Genomic DNA, 21,927 nt, shown 5'->3' with positions numbered 1-21,927 from the left:
TTGTTTTTGCTAAATCAAATCGGATGGGCCTGGCAAGGACAGGCTCCCTAGTGGGTGGGCCTATGTCCACCCAGGCCCACCCATGCCTACGTCCCTGCTATCCTCAGTGGGAGCTGCTCTCATCTTTCCAGTCTGTTTCTTCCCCTCTTCACCACCCCCATTAATTTCCTCATTAATAAGTCTGTCTGTGTCACTGTGTTATTTAAAGCCAGAGATCCTCCCTTGCTCTGTTAGAGCCACTGGGTTGCATCTGTCTATCTCTCTTTCTGCCTGTGTGTGCGTGCGTGCGTGAGTGCGCGCAGAGCAAGCGATCGAGCCAGTGAGTGAGAAAGCGAGAGAGAGATAGAGAGAGAGAAAGGGGAAAGGAAAGCAATCGAGAGGGAGAGAGCGAATCGGAGTGCGAGTGCAAGACAAAGCTATGAAATTAATCCGAGCTATTTGCCTCCTGCTTCTTTGTCCAGCTTTGAGCCTCAACACTAGGTAAGTCGAAAATAAGAATGGTATATTCTTCTTCCTTCACCTTCAGTGATTCTGAAAGAAAGGGGGAGGGTGAACGCACAATGGCTAATCATAGAAGATACTAACGTTAATCTTTAGCTCCGGTCAGTCCTACGAGACAGGTTGAGGCAGCCTGGGTTCTGGCGGGAGATGCCTGTGTGCGGAGCATGATGTTCTAAGGTAGTAGACTGAAGGCAAAATAAAGGTTTATCTGTTGAACTATTCTCTTTGTTAAACTGAAAGACATATGTCTTTGGTGGTGAAATTCACTGGCTAAAAATGCCTTGGAATTGTGTAGGCATCGCTTACTGGGATTGCGGTAGGTCTTGTCTCCTGCTTTCTGGAAGGGAGCAAGTTAAGTCTGAGCCGGCTGAAGAAGGAACTGGGCTGCCCAGAATGTTGCAGTGTCTTGAGAGTGCGTGTGTGTGTGTGTGTGTGTGTGTGTGTACAGAATAATGCACTGAGGGGAATAGTAGGATGAGGGGAGGAAGAGGAGAGGCGAGAGAAATTGAGAGATGAGGCGACGTGCAGTGCGGAGGGAGGTTTTAATGATTAATTAAACCATTGATAAAATCATTCCTCTTTCAAACTACTGCCTGAGCACTACTCCCATTACTGGGGTCTTTGTGAAACAAAAGCCAAGGTTGTTAGAGTCTTAAATATGGCTTAAAGACAGCTACACATTATGAAACTTGCTCTCCTCTCATTGCAGTTGTGTCTAGTTTGACATGATGGAATTTCAGCTTGGGTTGGTAGACCTCTACAAGTGATGAATGTAGTGGCAGAATATGCATGCACAGAGACATACACATACACATAGACAATCAATGCATTTGCACATTTTGCAGAGCCCTGAGAGATTTCAATAAGCTAATTTTGATGATGCTGGAGATTTTAAAAAGTCAGATTCCGTGTGATGTTGAAAGCAGACTTTATATTGGATAATGAATATGCTGATGAATGTTAGAAGTTTGGGTTGTGTTTTACAAAGTTGAGTGAGATGCACTACATGACCAAAAGTACGTGGACACCTGCTCGTCGAACATGTCATTCCAAAATCATGGGCATTAATATGGAGTTGGTCCCTCCACTCTTCTGGGAAGGCTTTCCACTAGATGTTGGAACATTTGCTGCGGGGACTTGTTTCCATTCAGCCACAAGAACATTAGTGAGGCCGGGCACTGATGTTGGACGATTAGGCCTGGCTCGCAGTCTGCTTTCCAATTCATCCCAAAGGTGTTCGATGGGGTTGAGGTCAGGGCTCTGTGCAGGCCAGTCAAGTTCTTCCTCACTGATCTCGACAAACCATTTCTGTATGGACCTTGCTTTGTACATCGGGGTATTGTCATGCTGAAACAGGAAAGGGCCTTCCCCAAACTGTTGCCGCAAAGTTGGAAGCACAGAATCGTCTAGAATGTCATTGTATACTGTAGCGTGAAGATTTCCCTCCACTGGAACTCAGGGGCCTAGCCATGAAAAACAGCCCCAGACCATTATTCCTCCTCCACCAAACTTTACAGTTGACACAATGCATTGGGACATTTAGCATTCTCCTTGTTGGAAAGGTGGCATCCTATGACATTGTCACGTTGAAAGTCACTGAGCTCTTCGGTAAGGCCATTCTACTACCAATGTTTGTCTATGGAGATTGCATGGCCGAAATAGCTGAATCCACTCATTTGAAGGGGTGTCAACATACTTTTGTATATATAGTGTAAATGACCCCAATGAGACAAGTCATGATTGAGTGAGTGACTGACTGGCTGCTTGGTTGATTGATTTTACTAATGACTTATATGTAACAAGTGGCATTAATGTGTCAGAGGCTCAACTGATGTGTTAAGCTCTCTTGCTCCCCAGTTACCTAGACCAGAGCCAATTTATAAAGATATATCTATATACTGTATATGGCTAGGGACGGACTGGGACCAGAAATCGGCCAGCCCATTTTCTTCCTCGAGGCCCTGACATCATGCCCTTTTCTTCTCTTGAGAAAAAAACAATTTAGGCAGGCACACTGCTAAAGATGAAGCCCATCTGGGATTTGCCAGAACTACCTAATGGCCAGTCCATTTCTGTATATGGCTCTGACCTAGACTAATTCAATGGTCCCTGAGCAGGTATCACTACTAGACAACTCTGGCCGTTTCTAGACTTGACAGTTCATGCAGCTAGTGTTCTGATAATAGAGTTCTGATCAGGGAATTCTGAATGCGTCATGCATCTATCTACACCTACATTTTAAATGTGTCTACCGTGTCCACAATGTGTCCGGATTCCCTTTTCCCACGCTATATTCAATGTCCTGTATGTATTCTACAAACGGTGGAATAGGCAAAATATGATAATAACACAACAACTAATGGCAGTAGCTAACTACTGTAGCCAACTAGCCAGCTAACGTCTGTAGCTAGCCAGCAAGCTAGCAAACAACGCTAAAGGGATTGCAAATGGGTAAGCATAATAGTTTTTCTAAATATTAGCTAGCTGGCTAGCATTTGAGACCAGTAAACATGTTCCTCACACTCTAGGAAGGTATTTCCTCCAACGTTATAATAAAAGGTGCCTTTCAGTCCCAAAACTCAAGTTTTCTGGAGACTTGTATGAGGAGTGCTGATGACGTCGCCCACTGTATTAGCTTTCGGTAGCCTGATTCCGTCCAGACTGAGGAGAAATCCGCAAACAACGCATCCCAGACCAACTCCTGAAGTGGTCAGCCAGATCTGAACACAATCAGACCACACAGCGACTTTTGTGTGTCTAGACCAGTCTTTTCAATGTGATCTTTGAATTCTGACAGCAGAAGTCGCATCTAAGTGTCAAGCGTAGACACGACCTCTGAATAAACTGATCTCAATACGCTGAGTAATATTACCAGAGGAATTATCCTCAGGTTGCAAATTGACATGAAAGGTGTCATGTTGACTTCTTGGTATATACAATTAATTGAAATACAATGACGTAGGCATGAAGTATTATATTGTAGACTAAACAAACTCGCAAATTGTAAAAATGTTTTTTTCATAAAGGTCCTTATTAGTAAACCTCCCCACAAGCAAAAAATACTAATGGTTTTCTTATGCTCAAATACATCCAGACCAGTTGCTTATGCAGCTTTACTGACATCTATTTTGTTCTTTTACCAAGCAGTACATTACTGCTGCTTGAGAGGATGTTGTTCATACATTGTTTCACAACTATAAGAGTTGTTGGCTGATATCAAAACTGGCACATAATTGACCAGGGAGAAAATAACTGTATAGAATTGATTAGGGGAAATTCAACCTTTTGCAACACTTCCTCCTTGCATCTGATTAGCTTTAGAGTACTGTGGCTGTTTCTGTGTGTGTGTGTGTGTGTGTGTGTGTGTGTGTGTGTGTGTGTGTGTGTGTGTGTGTGTGTGCGTGCGTGTGTGCGTGTGTGCGTGCGTGCGTGTTTGCGTGTCTCTGAGTGTGTGTGTGCACGCATGAGCTCCTGTGGCTGCTCACAACTCACAACAATGCAGTCCAGCCTATTCACCATTCATGTCTTTGCAACGTCTCTTTTATGGGATTCTCACAAATGTTCTTTATTATTGACACTAACTTTGATGTTTCCTACCTACGCAACCATGTCTGGTAAATGCCGGTGTCCATTGGGAACTCCATAACATTAAATATGTAGGTACTGGCCCGCAATTAAAGACTGCCCGAAATCCTTGGATGATACTGTACATATCACACAAACAGGGCCTGCATTGCTTAGTCTCTTCACATCTGGTTGTAAATACTAAGCACATTGCATTTTAAATTCTTTCTTTGATGTTGGATGGGGTGGGGCATTAAAGAGGCACGCGGTTTATGACTAAGATTAACAATGGGAGCCTGGCAACAGTTGTAATAGCCTGATAATACATGCTAATATCCAGTAGGTCATCTTGCTGAAAGGTGATGGGGAATTGAATAGGTCCCTTTGTAATGAGAGCATAATGACCTAGCAGCTATACATGCCAGTCGGTGGTTACTCAACTGATGGGATTCAGAAGCTTCCCATTGAAAGGATGGACTACATTTCTAATTTGCCAAGATACAGTATTTCCTGTGGATAAGAAATTTATCTTTTTGTATCTCTGGAAAATTGTAATATTTCTGAGAATAACCCCAATTTGCAAGTCATTAACCCCCAAAGTCCTTGGTGGTCATCTAAGCATTACAGATTCCTCCATATTTGTGGAATGGTTCATACTTGTTGAGATCATATAATTGAGATACATCTTATTTAACTAGAAATTGAGAGCATTATATTCTGTTTAGTCTTGCTTGTCATTGGTTTACAACTTATTTCATGACTAATTGTTTTTCCACTGTATGTGTTCCATATGTCATGTTCATGGCTAACAGCAAGCAGTTGTCGTGACTTTACTTTCATTAATCTGAGGACTGTTATTTATTTAATCAACTAACTATGTTTAATTGTTATCCGATTATATTAATCATGTAACAATTATCTCATTAGGATTTGGGGCACCACGGAAGAGGTTGTTTAAAGAGTTACCATCTCCCAAATTAAACTCTATAAGGTATATATCTATTTCATCGATAAACAGTCATAATATTATTCATTACCTCTTATCATATCATCATTCTGAACAGTCTAATCTCATGCATCTTCAAAAACCCCAGCCTTGCTCATGATTCAGTACTACACAAATTGGTTTAATTATTTATTTACTAGCTAACAAAATAATAACAGGATAACATACACACTTAATACATGAGACAAAGGTCCCTAGTGGACCTTTACAATATGGCATTTTTCCCAACGACATAGAGAGAGAAAGAGAGAGAAAAAGACACTTATCGTTGATACATTTCGAAATTATTCTCACATTAGTCATATAGTTTGCACACGAAAAGCCGCCTGCTTGGAATAAGAAATCATTCATGTATTTACGTGTGGGTGTCTTTGTCCATTGTGTAGTCCTCAACAGAACTACAGAGTTCACTCTGTTCCATCCATGAAGCTGCTTATTTGAAGATCAATGGTTCCAGTGGGGTGATGCGAGTAGTGTACTACGGTGATTTGACAAGGGTAGTAGGATGGTTTGAAGAGTTCAAGCTATTTTACTCAGGACAGCTAATCAGCTGTACCAGTGATTGTCTGAAAGAGGAGTTTGTCGGCTCTTCCTCCTCGTGTTGATTATTCAGGGTTCAGGATTCAGACCACTACGGACATGCACTGCAACTCGCCGTCTCTCTGGTCTAAAGGAAGGTGAGTTTATTTCTTCACCTCATGTTGAGGTTCAAAATTCCAATCATTTCAAACATGTAGCTACCGCCTTATGTTTCCTGGTCTCTGAGATTGAGCGTTTAAACAATTTTAGACGTGGCTTGCAACTCCCTATCTTTCCTGGTCTAATGTTCATTTTGTTGGCAATGCTTTTTATGCACTCTCATCAAAAGGGGATTGTTCCGTCAGTCTGACACGCTCTCTGACCTCATTCGGGGCGTGGCTACTTACTATGAACAGTTTATAGGAGATAGATTCTCTTATCCCTCCTAAAATCACATTCATATCTTAACAAAAATACTTTCATAATTGTTAATATTATATGCACAACATATTGGATGGAAACTTGACAGATAAAGGGGATATACTTTCCAAGTTACAGTATTTTGTCCATACAATGTTTGATGACATCACAAAATGAAAACCCATAGGACATTAGTTTTCTATTGCTCCCCACTGACCATTCCCCACATTCTTATGTTAGAAATATTGATCCAGTATCCACCTTTGACCGTGTTAGAGATTAAGAGGAAAAACTCTGTGAAACAAAGATATTGATCAAACAAAGATCAAGATATATTCAAACTTATCTGGAATTGTGCAATAGATAATCTATTGTATTACATAGTAAGTAATTTAATAAAACAATACAGTTTTACGACTCAAAAGGAACAAACCCTTCTTGCAACATGGGAAAGAATCAACCCCAAGAATGTTATTCTGTTACTATAAACGCTTTAAATGTTTTCCCCCCTGAAGTCTTGGGTAATAGTTCTAAGCAATGTTTGACAGAGACGTAAAGCAGTGATTGACTAGACCAGAGGGTCAAGTGCAGGGCATCCTGGGAACTAGACTGAACTATTGACAGGGGCAAGATGGTAATGGTAATAATTTATATGCATTGATGGACTGTGCATCCTTGGCTGGGGATAATGACCAAAGAGACCATCTCGTCTCATCCACTGCTATTGTTTAGCACCTGAGGTATTTAATGGTAAATGTGAGTGTGGTGGTGCTCTTTGTCTATCATCTTTGTCTAGCTTGCTCTTTGTCTATCATCAGGAAGCGGCTTTGGCTCCTCTGCCAAGTAGTTAAGTCGGCTATTTGTGATTACGGAGTGAAGGGTCCATCATTATTTTAATTAAATGCTCTGCTTGATTTATAACACAAGCATTTCGGAGCCTGGTTTGCTGGATTGACATCTTGCTCAAACACTCATGTATTTTGCACAGTAGCAATTTGGGATAACGGTGGACGATTTCAAATGGTTGGTCACGATGACAAATTCATTATTAAAAGTCTAAGCCATTTGGGGGGGGTTCTAAGTTGACATAAGTAATTGTTTCAAGAAGATCATTTAGCTATTTCATTTGGAATTTTAGGACCTCTTTAGGTATAACAAATTATATTTAAAAATGATTTGATAAAATATTGAATTTGGTCTTTACTACTATAGCCCATAGAAACGCACTGGATAACACATTAATACATGTAAAAAAAGACAGTACAAAATGTATCATAAGGAGTAAGGTTTTGACGTGTCTGTCCTATATCTAGCTCACATATTTAAACCACTTTTTTGGGGGCACAAAACTACCTCCATACTTCCATTCATTTGTATGGGTTACATTTAGACAAGTCCCGTGACACTTGTGGGGATCATGGAGCAAAACGGAGAACACACCATCGTGAGAGTCTCCCCTTTCTATAGGTCATTCGGATGCTTCAGACCTTTTCGTGTGAAGACTGACACTTTCCACCGCAGATGTGGAAGGGCGACAGGCGAATGCGTTGGATTGAGACACAACCCATGCAAAAATCGCTAGCTTAAATTGACGGAATTTGATGTGGATTGTTTTATTATGTTACTTACACTCTTAGAAATAGGGTTCCAAAAGGGTTCTTCAGCTGTCCCCATAGGAGAACCCTTTTTGGTTCCAGGTTGATGCCTTTTGGGTTCCATGTTCCTACCTTTCTTTTCTAAGCTTGACACACCAGTGCGTCAATAGACTCTAGGGATTAAGCGTTGAAGGAAACACAACTGTTAAATAACAACTTGCGCATGGGAACTGTTCGGTGTTGGTATCCACCTGTCCTAATGGATAAGTTGTCGAATGGGGAGATTTTTGTTTTTTATCCCTTTACTGCATGGTGTTGCCACATGGCGACATATCATTTCTCTTCACCCTCTTGTTTCCCTGATTGAAAAAATACAGCACCATCACTTTTTACAGAAGTAGGGGTGAGGAGGGGTTTAGACTAGCCAATGATGCGCTTTGGTAAAGTCATGAGAAGAACTCACTCTGTGGGGCTTCCTTTCCCGGACACAAAACATTTGCGATGGGAGGGGCCTGGGTGTAGGCAAATTACAATGAAATCATAATTTTCTTTATTCTTTGGCAACATTCACATGACTAATATGATTTAAACTTATTTTTGTAAAGATAACATATGGCCAAACAATATTTGTTATATATGCGTGGATAAAACAACTATGTTTAATATTCATAACATTATAATAATGATAGCATTATAAAAGTAAATGTCCAGAGTAAATGTTATTTAAAAAAAAAATGTTTACAACAAAACATAATTTCAGATAGTGTGAAGGAATAAAAACAATACAATTGTAACTCAAACACCACATTTCTATTATAAAAACATTAAAAAAAAAATGTTTTTAGTAGTTGCATATTGTTAATGTTGTCGCACAAATCCCACAAAACTTGTAAACATTTTTTTCAAAAATGTATTTTACATTTGTCTATTTGGGGCCATTTTAAGTGAGAATGGTTCTATCATAATGCATGCAGTAGAGGGTTAATTAGATTGAAAATGGCCTCCATGATTAGATTTTTAATGTGAGGCGCATCATCACCATTGTAAGCGAATCCCAAGAGCTTTTAACCAGGGCCACAGCTTGAGACGTTCGGCCTGATTTTTTGTCTTGTCGTCAAATGATTTCATAAATGCAGAGGCAGGGTAGGTCTCGAGCCCTGAGATGAGAAAAATTACATTTGTTTAAGACGATAATGTCCTTATAGTGTGAGGCAGGATGTGAATAATAATTGAAATTCGAAGGACACTGTGTAATCAGTGCGCCATGGCAACTACATTGGCCACATGACAGTAATGAAGTGGGCTACAATAAACAGAACCTTGGGTAAATCTCGACCAATGAGAAAATAATTAGAGGACACCATGATACACTATGTTGGTATTTAAGGCCATACGTGACATAGTACTCCATGTTTGTTTGCACCCATTCTTCTTGCAAGACATTTGATATGACCCCATCATTGTTACTCAAATAAAGTTACAGTGAATCACTCGTTTTCTCTTCATCTAGTTCCGGGAAACGATAACTTTTCCTTCAAATGTTATCTGCGTCTGCTTTTGCTTCTATGATACACTTAATGATGTTTTCTTGTGCGCTCGATGTTGAAATATGGATGTGAACTATGCAGAAGTGCCAAGCAGACTTTATTACTGAAGGTATAAACAAAGATCAATACACATTTTAGAGCAGGATTGTCCTCTCCATGCTGCTGCTGAGTGTAATAGCATAATAATAGAATTTTAAGGGTCAACTAAATAAGAGAGGATTTTCTATTGGGAGAGATGGAAGAAAGGAGGCAAAAAGGGAGGAAATAATATGCTGGGAGCTTTTCCTCGCAGTCAGTGAGTGAATGGTGCATTCAAAATGTAATGTTGAAGAGCCCTGCTCAAGGAGAATATTGCTTATGTCAAGCTTTGCTTCAAATTAAATGCTGTCAAAACAAAGCTATGAAAAAGAGGGGAATGATTCATTTTAAACACGTTGGCTGGTGCTCTACTGTCATCTATTGCCAGGGAAAGAAAGTTGTGACATACAGTACCAGTCAAAAGTTTTTCTTTATTTTTACTATTTTCTACATTGTAGAATAATAGTGAAGACATCAAAACTATCAAATAACACATGTGGAATTATGTAGTAACCAAAAAGTGTTAAACAAATCAAAATATATTTAATATTTGAGATTCTTCAAAGTAGCCACCCGTTGCTATGATGACAGCCTTGTACACTCTTGCCATTATCATTTCAATTAACAGGTGTGCCTTGTTAAAATTTAATTTGTGGAATTTCTTTCCTTCTTAATGCGTTTGAGCCAATCAGTTGTGTTGTGACAAGGTAGGGGTGGTATACAGAAGATAGCCCTATTTGGTAAAAGACCAAGTGGGACTCTGGCAAATAGTATTTTTCAGCATCGCTAAGTATTTTTGACAACTTTTCTAGCTAATGGCAACATTGCCATCTGTCTTAAATCAATTTGACGACATCATAATGATGCCAAAGTTGTTTCCTACTAATTATTTGCCTACTTTAGCAATGTGATCGTATTTTCAGGCCACTAAAGTGTAATTTAGATGAAACAGTCATTAGCCCCCGTTAGGAATGACTAGACACGACTCGACAAGCCACTATTGCTCTTTAGAATGTTCATAACAATGACGTGGCTATGGCAAAAGTTTGAAAGGTCAAGTGTGGCCAGGTTTGTGCAGTTTGCCATGGATGCTATTGTTTTTTTGTCATTTAACAGACATTCTTATCCAGTGCGACTTACAATAGTGAGTGCATACATTTTTGTACTGTTCCCCCATGGGAATCAAACCCACAATCGTGGCATTGCAAGCACGATGCTCTACCAACTGAGCCACACGGGACCTTTTTCTGTTTTAAAGCCAATTTCTGGCAATTCTACACATTTTGCCATGGGACTAAGTTTTTTTGTTGTAGTTTTAAAGCTAATTTCCTGCAATTCTACATATTTTTCCATGGCTTTGCCATGTTTTTATGCTATCTGAGTGACTCAAACATTATAACAAAATCAATGCCATGACTGTATAGTTTTTAATTTGGTTATTGTTAGTTCTCAAAGATTATCTTATAAAAAAAAATATACAGCTCCATTATCATTTCTACATACATTTATATTAATTGTTTAAATTTACACTGAAAACATTTGAGCAACTCTACGTTACTCGGCTATCGCCTCGTACCTACGACCGCAGCACAGCCAGGCCAAAGCAGTCGTATTTCAGGCCCTCTCGTGTACAATTGCTTTAATATACCCTTAAAATGTGCAGTTATAGTAAAGACAGTCTGTTTCATAGTTTTAGCTGTCAAGATAATATATTTATCAGTATAACCACATCATGGCTGTCATATTTGACGAGCAGGCGACTTTGAGATAACGACTCCCATCCCTTTGTGCTCGCACGGTGGGAGAATTCAGACAACCTTGACTCCTTCAAGACACCGCTAAATGTCTTTGTCTGTTAGATAGAGGTCGACCGAATTAATCGTCATGGCCGATCAATTAGGGACGATTTCAAGTTTTCATAACAATCGGTAATCTGCCTTTTTGGACGCCGATTATGGCCGATTACATTGCAATCCATGAGGAAACTGCGTGGCAGGCTGATCACCTGTTACGCGAGTGCAGCGTCGAAAGGTCCTTGTGGCTGCAATGAGCCAATGTAAGTTGCTAGCTAGCATTAAACTTATCTTATAAAAAACAATAAATCTTCACATAATCACTAGTTAACTACACATGGTTGATGATATTACTAGTTTAACTAGCTTGCCCTGCGTTGCATATAATTAATGCGGTGCTGTCACGAAGTCTACCGAAGGTGGCTCCTCTCCCCGTTCGCTCGGCGGTCGTCGTCGCCGGCCTACTAGCTGCCACCGATCCTCTTTTCCTTTTCGTTTGGTTTTGTCTGGTTTTGTGTTACACCTGTTTTGAGTTTAGTAATTAGTGGGGTATTTAGTCTTGCTGTCTGGGTTTAGGTTTTTGTGCGGGATTGTTCGTTTGTTGCTTGTAGTGGGGTTTATGTGGGGTGTTTTTGTTTTCTACATTTATTTTATGTAGAGGACATTAGTTTCATTACTGGACTGGGCTCAAACTATTTTGAGTTGGACATTTTATGTTTTGTTGTCTGGTCCATTTTTTCCTTGTTCATTTTTCCTAAAGGATTTTTGTGGAACTAGGAAAATAAACACCCTACTCTTTATACGTGGTCTCCTGCGCCTGACTTCACCCCCCATCACTGTAGTGAGTCGTGACAGGTGCCTGTTCATTTATCATTGAATCACAGCCTAATTCAACTTCGCCAAATGGGTGATGATTTAAAAAAAGCTCATTTGCGAATAAAGCACATTCGTTGCACAAATGTACCTAACCATAAACATCAATGCCTTTCTTAAAATCAATACACAGAAGTATATATTTTTAAACCTGCATATTTAGTTAAAATAAATGCATGTTAGCAGGCAATATTAACTAAGGAAATTGTGTATGCAACAGTTTGGGCCGCCTGGCTTGTTGCGAACTGTGTTTCTTCCTAACAAAGACCGTAATTAATTTGCCAGAATTTTACATAATTATGACATAACACTGAAGGTTGCGCAATGTAACAGCAATATTTAGACTTTAGACTTAAATATTTAGATTTAGACTTAGTTGCCACCCGTTCGACAAAATACGGAATGGTTCCGTATTTCATTGAAAGAATAAACGTTTTGTTTTCGAAATGATAGTTTCTGGATTTGACCATATTAATGACCAAAGGCTCGTATTTCTGGGTTTATTATAATATAATTAAGTCTATGATTTGATATTTGATAGAGCAGTCTGACTGAGCGGTGGTTGGCAGCAGCAGGCTCGTAAGCATTCATTCGTAAGCATTCATTCAAACAGCACTTTACTGCGTTTGCGAGTAGCTCTTAGCAATGCTTGAAGCACAGCGCTGTTTATGACTTCAAGCCTATCAACTCCCGAGATTAGGCTGGCAATACTAAAGTGCCTATAAGTACATCCAATAGTCAAAGGTATATGAAATACAAATTGTATAGAGAGAAATAATCGACGCGTCATAATTCCTATAATAACTACAACCTAAAACTTCTTAGCTGGGAATATTGAAGAACTGTGAATATTGAACCACCAGCTTTCATATGTTCTCATGTTCTGAGCAAGGAACTTAAACATTAGCTTTTTTACATGGCACATATTGTGCTTTTACTTTTTTCTCCAACACTTTGTTTTTGCATTATTTAAACCAAATTTAACATGTTTCATTATTTATTTGAGACTAAATAGATTTTATTTATGTATTACATTAAGTTAAAATAAAAGGGTTCATTGTTCATTCAAAATTGTTGTAATTGTCATTAGTACAAATATATATAAATATCGTCCGATTAATCGGTATCGGCCTTTTTTGACCCTCCAATAATCGGAACCGGGATCGGCGTTGAAAAATCATAATCGGTCGACCTCTACTGTTAGAGTGTGTCGCTCAGATCCCTCAGGTCTCAAGGCAGCATAGAAAGACCACGTGGGCAAGTGACTACACAGGCAAGTTGTTAGTTGTGTTTAGTCTAACATCAATCAACCCATCAGCGGCACTCCCGAGGTCCTGCTAGGTTGAATGCACTTTCTGACATTCGGCGTTACACTGAATGTCATTCCAATGTGTCAAAACCTGAAGGGCAAAGCTGTGTTATAGAGACTGGGTTTTGCGTATGTTTATATATTAAATACAACAACTATGTTTTAAGTCAAATATTTAAGAGTTGGCAGTAGCTGAAAAAGACTGTCAATTCAAAGGAGCACAGCCTACATTTTTTTAAGTTTGGAGATTGTAGACCTCAAGGATCTGAGTAGACTTGTCGAGCGTCAATATGCAGAAACGACTGAGAAATGATGAGAGATGGAATACCAGTATAAGGCATGACATGGTCTGATCAACTCTATGCCACCCCTATAATTTATATTCTTAGCATTATTGGAACGTTACACAATTGGGAATAGTTCAAATATAGCCGACAGGTTATACGATGGTCCCGATCAAAAATCATACAACATACAGAGATGGATATTTCAGTAATCACTACTCCAGTGGTTTTTATCTAAACTATAATCATGACAGTACGGCAGAATCCTACAGTATCATATCTGACTTATCTGAAGGATGATCTTGTCTCCCGCTCCCTGAGTTCTGCATCTATTTCTTCCCCCTCTTTCTCTTTTGGCTTTCTAATGGCCCGTGATTGGTACCCTATGGAACAAACCAAAGTGCTCAAGAGGCATTACTCACAAATTATTTGAGAGATCAGAGTGTGTGGAGAGAGATGGGTCTGGGCATGAACAAAAGAGCTGAATCATAAATAATACAGCCTAAAATGAAAGCAGAGTGTTTTTATAGTATCGTTTTTTTCTTCTTCTTGTATTTCTTTATTTATTATCGCCAGCTAAGTATCTCTGATTCTGACTATTCGCCTCTGGATGATGGGGGGAAATAACAGTTGTTTCCCACCCAAACCACACCGCAGATGGATTTGGTACCACTACGGGGGACGTATCATGAGATCTATATCTGGGAAAAAAAGCAGGTGGCAAGCTCAGTAGTGGGTGGGAGATGTATTGTTACTGTTGAAGGACAAACAAAAACTGCCTCTCTCCATTGCAAGAGCGAAAACTCAAATAACAGAATAGATTTTAGGGGTCACATTTAGTCACAACAGACGTCTCCTTTTTAATTTCCTGCTTTTTGTTAACCTCTCTCTCTCTCTCTCTCTCTCTCTCTCTCTCTCTCTCTCTCTCTCTCTCTCTCTCTCTCTCTCTCTCTCTCTCTCTCTCTCTCTCTCTCTCTCTCTCTCTCTTTTCAGGCAACATTATATTTGCTCTTTTCCTCTGGTAGGGCTACATAAATCTGAATCCTTTATCAGCCACCTGCACACCTCTGACAACGTTTGGATGGATTCTGTTATTTTTTATCTAATCTCTTCCCCCTAAGCATATTCGGTGTCTGGGTTCCATCTTGGCTGACAAGTGCTGGTTCCATTTGAGTCCCTATCTCCTGTGTTTCACCGGTGTTTTGCCATGACACCTGACTCCTGATAAGTACACCCTCCTGTGTGTTTGGAGAGGGAGTGTTTTACAAGGGATACCTGCACAAATGAAATGGATAAACCATTCAATGATGCTGTGGAGGTCGTTTATCTTCGGCGGCGGCCATGTTTTAAAAAAAGTTATTTCAATGTGCCTTCATGCCCGGCGGAGAATTCAGCAATATGCTGGCGCTTCAGATACCACGCTTATTATATTCTCGGCAAATGGAGTATTGGATTAATGGAATGGTGAAGAGGCAGCGATGGTTCTTGATTATGCCAGGCCCAGCCTCAAGATTCGATTTCCTACACAACAACATTGCCATGGTGACCTTTCGAATACCTTATCGATTGTACAATCTTCATTAAGGCAAACTGAATAGTTTCAAGCTCAGTACTTCAGGGGGTACTTAGCTTGTAAGGGGGTAAAAAACAGAGGCCATTGGTATTTGCCACACATTTGTGGCATCCTTGAATTCTACGTGCAAGTTTTCCTAAATCTGGACTAATGGGAAGTCATTGAGGCGAATCATAGCTTGGTAATTGTACCTTACAGATAATTTGTGATGTGTCCAAGAAAAGCGTTGATGTTGGCGGGCAAAAAAGGCATGTGTGCACACGCCTGCTTGCGTGTTTGTGAGCGTGTGCACTGAACCCCGCCACTGGGCTGAGGGGTGGTGAGAGGGTGTTATGTTGCTGAAGTCCACCTCCTCCCATTTGCCTGTCTGTCAGAAGGCTTGCTTGGCTGCACTCCACACAGTGACGGTGTTGACAAAATGACAGGAGCGAGCATACTCCAGTGAATGTCAATTTGGCATGCAAGCACTGTTTCCCAGGGAGCATAGAGGCTCCCTGCTCTACCAGATTTGCAGTGCTGCTATGTGTAGAGAGAGCAATGCAGGCTGTGTGGAGCTGTGGCACACACACCCACCACGCACACACGCACACACACACACACACAGACACACACACACAGAGGAACACATTCTCAAAGCATTCCGATAGCAATCGTTAACTATATCATTTGCAGTGATTCTGATGATTGAATACACTGATACAAACAGTCAAACATTTTACAGTTGTGACAGAGTTGTTGTTAGCTCAGCTAGGCCTCCACAGTTGAGCAAACTAAGGAAAGTAGGACGGTTGCTCAACAACAATATCACGAATCCAATAATAGGGCTTACCCAGGAAACTGGTCCATGGTAGCTATTGACACAGCACTTTGGAATTCTGAAGCTTTCGAGACATTTCTTTTCAGGAGGTAGCCCAGTCTAATGTTCCGATTTAACATGGAGGATTATCAAAGCGTTCTAATGTGCTTATAATCTTATAATCTTTATAATTGGGGGCACATTATGAATATGAATGCCTTTTAATGAGTAAATGTCATTGGAATCGGAGACTGTTGAGGTTACCGGGTAGAATGGTTAGTATAGAACTAGATCATCGAAGAACTAGATGAGTCTTAATCCTGTATGCAATCACTAAGTGGATGTAGTTGGTTTAGCAGTGCTTGTCCTTCAATGTTTGTCTATTGAGTCACCACACAATCTACTTGTGTATCCTGGTTAGCTAAATAGCGGTTTGCTTACAGGTGTGTGAATTTGACAGTTTGACAAATTCCCCGGTAAGGTGGAGATAGAGCAACATTTTGGGAACTTGGGTTCTGTTCTGGTTCCGTCCCAATATCTATACATACATTCTATATGTATGCTAATATGGACATTGGAATGCATTCTTGGGCTCACAACATGTTGTTACAGACAGGCCACAAGGCTTTAAGTCTCAAAGTTATTCCTTTTTCCAATTATGCTCCTAAAACTCTCTTCATCCAACAGAGTTGCATCATGAATCAAGTCCAACAGAGCTTCAGTGCCTTATGGCTTTGTCATTCGTTTACTGAAATGTCCACCCACATGGTTTATGTGGACTAAATCAGTTAGCAACATCCAGTCATGATAGAGAAGGGGACATTATCGCATGGCCACTATCGTACATCACTGACACATGGATGATCTGTGGGAGTGTCGGTGAGGTGAAATTGACAAGGAGAGAGCTCTAATGGATAGATGGGCGCCCATGACGGAACATTTTTATGGGTCACTTGATCACTGGTTGATTGATTGATTACTTAACCTGTAAAGAATTAGTCTTGCAACTAAAAGTCACCAGGTGACACCCTGCATGATGTCAATACCAGTAGATTGTTATTTTCAGGGAACTGCCCCTTTCATTTCACGTAGGCCGTTGTGCTTACAAAGAAGAGCAGCATGACCATGAAAGTCCATACAATATGTTAAGGCCATAAACTATCCAAATGCAAGATATAAAACAAATGTATGGCCAGAAAATTCCACCCTGAGCAGTCTGTGAAACACCGATGTGTGGAACTGTTGTATTTTACAACGTACCAAAAAAACTGCTTTGGCTGTTGATGTCAGGCTGTATCACAGCCTGGTACGGCAACTGCACCGCCCTCAACCGCAAGGCTCTCCAGAGGGTGGTGCGGTCTGCACAACGCAACACAGGGGGCAAACTACCTGCCCTCCATGACACCTACAGCACCCGATGCCCAAAAAAGGCAAAATAATTCATAAAGGATAACAACCAACCGAGCCACTGCCTGTTCACCCCGCTACCATCCAGAAGACGAGGTCAGTACAGGTGCATCAAAGCTGGGACCGAGAGATTGAAAAACAGCTTCTATCTCAAGGCCATCAGACTGCTAAACAGCAATCACAAACTCAGAGGCTGCTGCCTACATTGAGACCCTATCACTGGCCACTTTAATAAATGGATCACTAGTCACTTTAAACAATGGCACTTTAAATAATGCCACTTTAATAATGTTTACATATCTTACATTACTCATATCACATGTATATACTGTATTTTATACCATCTATTGCACCTTGCCTATGCCGCTCAGCCATCGCTCATCCATATACTTATAGGTACATACTCTCATTCACCCCTTTAGATTTGTGTGTATTAGGTAGTTGTGAAATTGTTCGATTACTTGTTAGATATTACTGCACTGTCAAACTAGAAGCACAAGCATTTCGCTACACTAGCATTAACATCTGTTAACCATGTGTATGTGACCAATACAATTTGATTTGATTTTAAAAGTGTAAATTCTGAGGTTGTCAAAATGTCTCCAGAGAACATGACCATGTCAACCCTCTACCATACAAGACACCTTTCAGACAAAGGGTCCCCCATGTCAGCTGTCATGGGCATTGACTTCACCCTCTGTAGCTGGACAGTTCTTCCTTGTTTCCTTCCTGTCCTTGAATGTGAGAGGATCTTTACTTGCACCATGACAGATTCTGCATATGTAAATCAACAATAAGCAAACTCTATTTAATTAGTAACTTTAGTAATTCAACTTCAGGGAAATGGCTTTAGGAATTGATCATCTTGTTTGGGAGAGTTAATTCACTTTCAATAAAATATCATTCAATTTGGTAATAAATAGTATTATGTTACCAAATCTTTTATTTTAATATCAACAGTTCAGTTGAGTAATGCTTTCATGGATATTTGAAAAAGATTTTCATTGTAGCTTGTTTATCAGAATCTCGTGTTCCATCCCCTGAACGTTCATTCCGTTAAGAGACTGAAAGGTTGTGTAACATGTTATACAACTTCCATTAATCCGACTACCAAGCCGACCTGACAACAACAGCATTCTGAATATAGAGGCTGGTAGCATGGTGAAAGGAATCCCATTATCTAAATGGATGGGACTAATAATAAAACATTACTTCTAACCTAACCGGATTAGTAATGATCATGTGCTCCTAGGGATCTGTGGAGCTGCTTCTCTACATAAATGCCTTTTATGTACAAAGCCTTTCAGCAACTCGCGTTCACTTTGCCGCATTGTGCACCGAGGGCGAATTACGCACACCGGACAGATAAGGTGAAAGAAAATAGTATGCTTTAAAAAGGAGGCTTTGGCTGTTGATATGTGCTTACACCAGCACCTTACTCAATAGAGAACAGAGGTACACACTAATGTATTGCGACACCCGAGCGAACTTGGCGACAGCAGAGGACATGTTTATCGTTAAACAGAGACCCTTTAAGGTCTAATTGACCCATGGCTGTGGTTCTTATTGCAATAACACACAGACAACATCTCAGCCACAGTTTTTCATCAACCTAATTGTTTGGATAGGAATCAACACTCAGGAAGGTGCACTTTTAAGTATTGGACTTAAAAGCCCCTCCTCCTCATTCCTGAGCCTAGGTCCTATACTTTTAAAAACATATAATAACACACATAGATAACATCTCAGCCAGAGTTTTCCTTGTAACCTAGCTAATAGGTTGCATATTAGGAAGCAACACTCAGCAAGATGCGCTTTTCAGTATTGGTCGTACCCCTTTCCTACAGTGAAATGACCAAATTGCCCTCTAGTGGGTCCTCAGGGGTGGAATGTTATTCATATTTTTCATAATTTCATAATTAAATCAACAATAAAATCAGGTGTTTCTATGTAAAAACGGTTTTGATATATTGCAGTATTGTGTGACGTACACTGAACAAAAATATAAACGCAACATATAAAGTGTTGGTCCCATGTTTCATGAGCTGAAATGAAAGATCCCATACGCACAAAAAGCTTATTTACCTCAATTTTCTGCGCACAAATTTGTTTACATCCCTGTTAGTGAGCATTTCTCTTTTGCCAAGATAATCCATCCACCTGACAGGTGTGACATATCATATCAAGAAGCTGATTAAACAGCATCATCATTACACAGGTGCACCTTGTGCTGATGACAATAAAAGGCCACTCTAAAATGTGCAGTTTTGTCACACAACACAATGCCACAGATGTCTCAAGTTTTGAGGGAGCGTACAATTGGCATGCTGACTGCAGGAATGCCCACCAGAGCTGTTGACAGAGAATGAAATGTTCATCTCTCTAACATAAGCCGCTTCCAACGTCGTTTTAGAGAATTTGGCAGTACGTCCAACCGGCCTCACAACCACAGACCATGTGTATGGCATTGTGTGGGCGAGCGGTTAGCTGTCAATGTTTTGAACAGAGTGCCCCATGGTGACGGTGGGGTTATGGTATAGGCAGGCATAAGCTACGGACAACAAACACAATTGCATTTTATGAATGGCAATGTGAATGCACAGAGATACCGTGATGAGATCCTGAGGCCCATTGTCGTGCCATTCATCCGCCGCCATCACCTCATGTTTCAGCGCGATAATGCACGGGCCCCATGTCGCAAGGATCTGTACACAATTCCTGGAAGCTGAAAATGTCCCAGTTCTTCCATGGCCTGCATACTCACCAGACATGTCATCCATTGAGCACAGCGTGTTCCAGTTCCTGCCAATATCCAGCAACTTCGCACAGCCATTGAAGAGGAGTGGTACAACATTCCAGAAAAGGCTTATATAAGCCTGTGCCATCAGAGTACCCTTAAGATACAGGGTGAACTCTTCTATTGCATTACATTGAATAATACAAATTGTACAGTAGAAGAAATCCATTATTTATAAATGCACAACAATGATGAATCACAAGGGAGGCTGTAAGAAACAGGAAATTACTCCCAATAATGTTTTTCTGATCCATGTGTAGTCGTGTATCCATATCTAGTTAGATACTGTTACAATACAGTGAGAGCATCAGGAAATACCTATGAAATATAGCTAGAATAATTACTACTGATCGTAATGATGTAGTATTTACTAATTTTAAGATGTTTATATGGAGAAGGCCTATGTTGACAATAAAAACATTCAAAGGTACAATGTAGCCATTTTTATCTTAATATCAAATAATTTCTGGTTAACAATTAAGTACCTTACTGTGATTGTTTTCAGTTAAAATGGTCAAAAAGAAACAAATTTGCTTAGTGGGGCAGGCATTCGGGCAGGTAGCATTCTCCTGGCATCCGCCAAACCCAGATTCGTCCGTTGGACTGCCAAATGGTGAAGTGTGATTCATCACTCCAGAGAACGCATTTCCACTGCTCCAGAGTCTAATGGTGGAGAGTTTTACACCACTCCAGCATTGCGCATGGTGATTTTAGGCTTATGTGTGGCTGCTCGGCCATGGAAACCAATTTCATTAAGCTCCTGACGAAAAGTTATTGTGCTGATGTTGCTTCCAGAGGCTGAGCCGTTGTTGCTCCAAGACGTTTCCACTTCACAATAACAGCACTTACAGTTGACTGGGCAGCTCTAGCAGGGCAGAAATGTGATGAACTGACTTGTTGGAAATTTATTGAAATAAAATGTGAATCCACAATTATAATGATGTCTGCCATGAACTATAGCTGTGTTTGAATACCCATACTAACATACTGTATACTACATACTTAATGAGTATATACTACATACTATTAGTTGATTTTAGTATACTGTAAACAAACGGTATCCTTTTAGTTGAGTGTACTAGCGCTTCGCCTGTCTACCGGAAGTTGATGCTGTTGCTATGCAACATCTTGCTAGCTTGTTAGCATAACACATTTCTAGCTAGACATTTTACGATTTCGGGTGTGTTCGTGAATTCAATCTGGAGTGCCAGAGTGCGCTCTGGGCTTTTGTAAATTCAGAGCGTTGTCAGATTGTTCGTTCGTAAATTCGGAGCGTTTCACTCTCGGAGCGTTCAAAGCACACACTGGATGCTCTGGCCGAGGATTAGGGTTGATCCAAGCGTTCTGACCTCACATCAGCAATCAAGCACCCAAGCTAAATGGATAATGTTGGCTAGTTTGCTAGCTATTTCCAGACACAAATGAGAGAACACCTCACTCTGACCATTTTACTCACCCTAGCAGAGCTGGTTAGGCTGTTTTCATGTTATCCAGAGCGTTGGTGACTGTTACTGTGCTGCTGGCAACAATTTAATGACACTTTTTTTGTCAATGTTTAATGACACCGGCCACATTCAATGGGTGTTGAGCCTTCCTAAATTTATCAGTTATTCTGTGCACACTCAGACGAGAGTGCTCTGAAATTGAAGTAGATAGCCAGAATTAGCAGTGGCCATTGAGAATGCACACAACTATACCAATTAGCTAAGCTAAGAATGATGTGAATAATCAAGTCAATTAACGTTGGGTAGTTAGTTAGATAGCATGTACACTACCTGTCAAAAGTTTTAGAAACCTACTCATTCAAGGGTTTTTCTTTATTTTGACTATTTTCTACATTGTAGAATAATAGTGAAGACATCAAA

At 40.3% G+C, this 21,927-nt stretch overlaps 1 protein-coding gene across 1 annotated transcript in view; it reads left to right on the top strand.

Moving 5' to 3' along the window:
- Window positions 1-237: 237 nt before the first annotated feature.
- LOC106561937 (leucine zipper protein 2) overlaps window positions 238-21,927 on the top strand; it is a 178,259-nt gene continuing 156,569 nt past the window's right edge. The window contains exon 1 of the mRNA XM_014126368.3: window positions 238-480. Coding sequence (XP_013981843.1) covers window positions 419-480 — 62 coding nt within the window. The 5' untranslated portion in view covers window positions 238-418. The remainder of the gene's footprint in view (window positions 481-21,927) is intronic.

Source organism: Salmo salar, chromosome 11, assembly GCF_965601325.2.
Source record: "Salmo salar chromosome 11, fSalSal1, whole genome shotgun sequence".
In the NCBI taxonomy this organism is placed as follows: Eukaryota; Metazoa; Chordata; class Actinopteri; order Salmoniformes; family Salmonidae; genus Salmo; species Salmo salar.
Note: the sequence above shows the minus strand (reverse complement) of the source record. Positions and strands in the feature narration are given on the sequence as shown.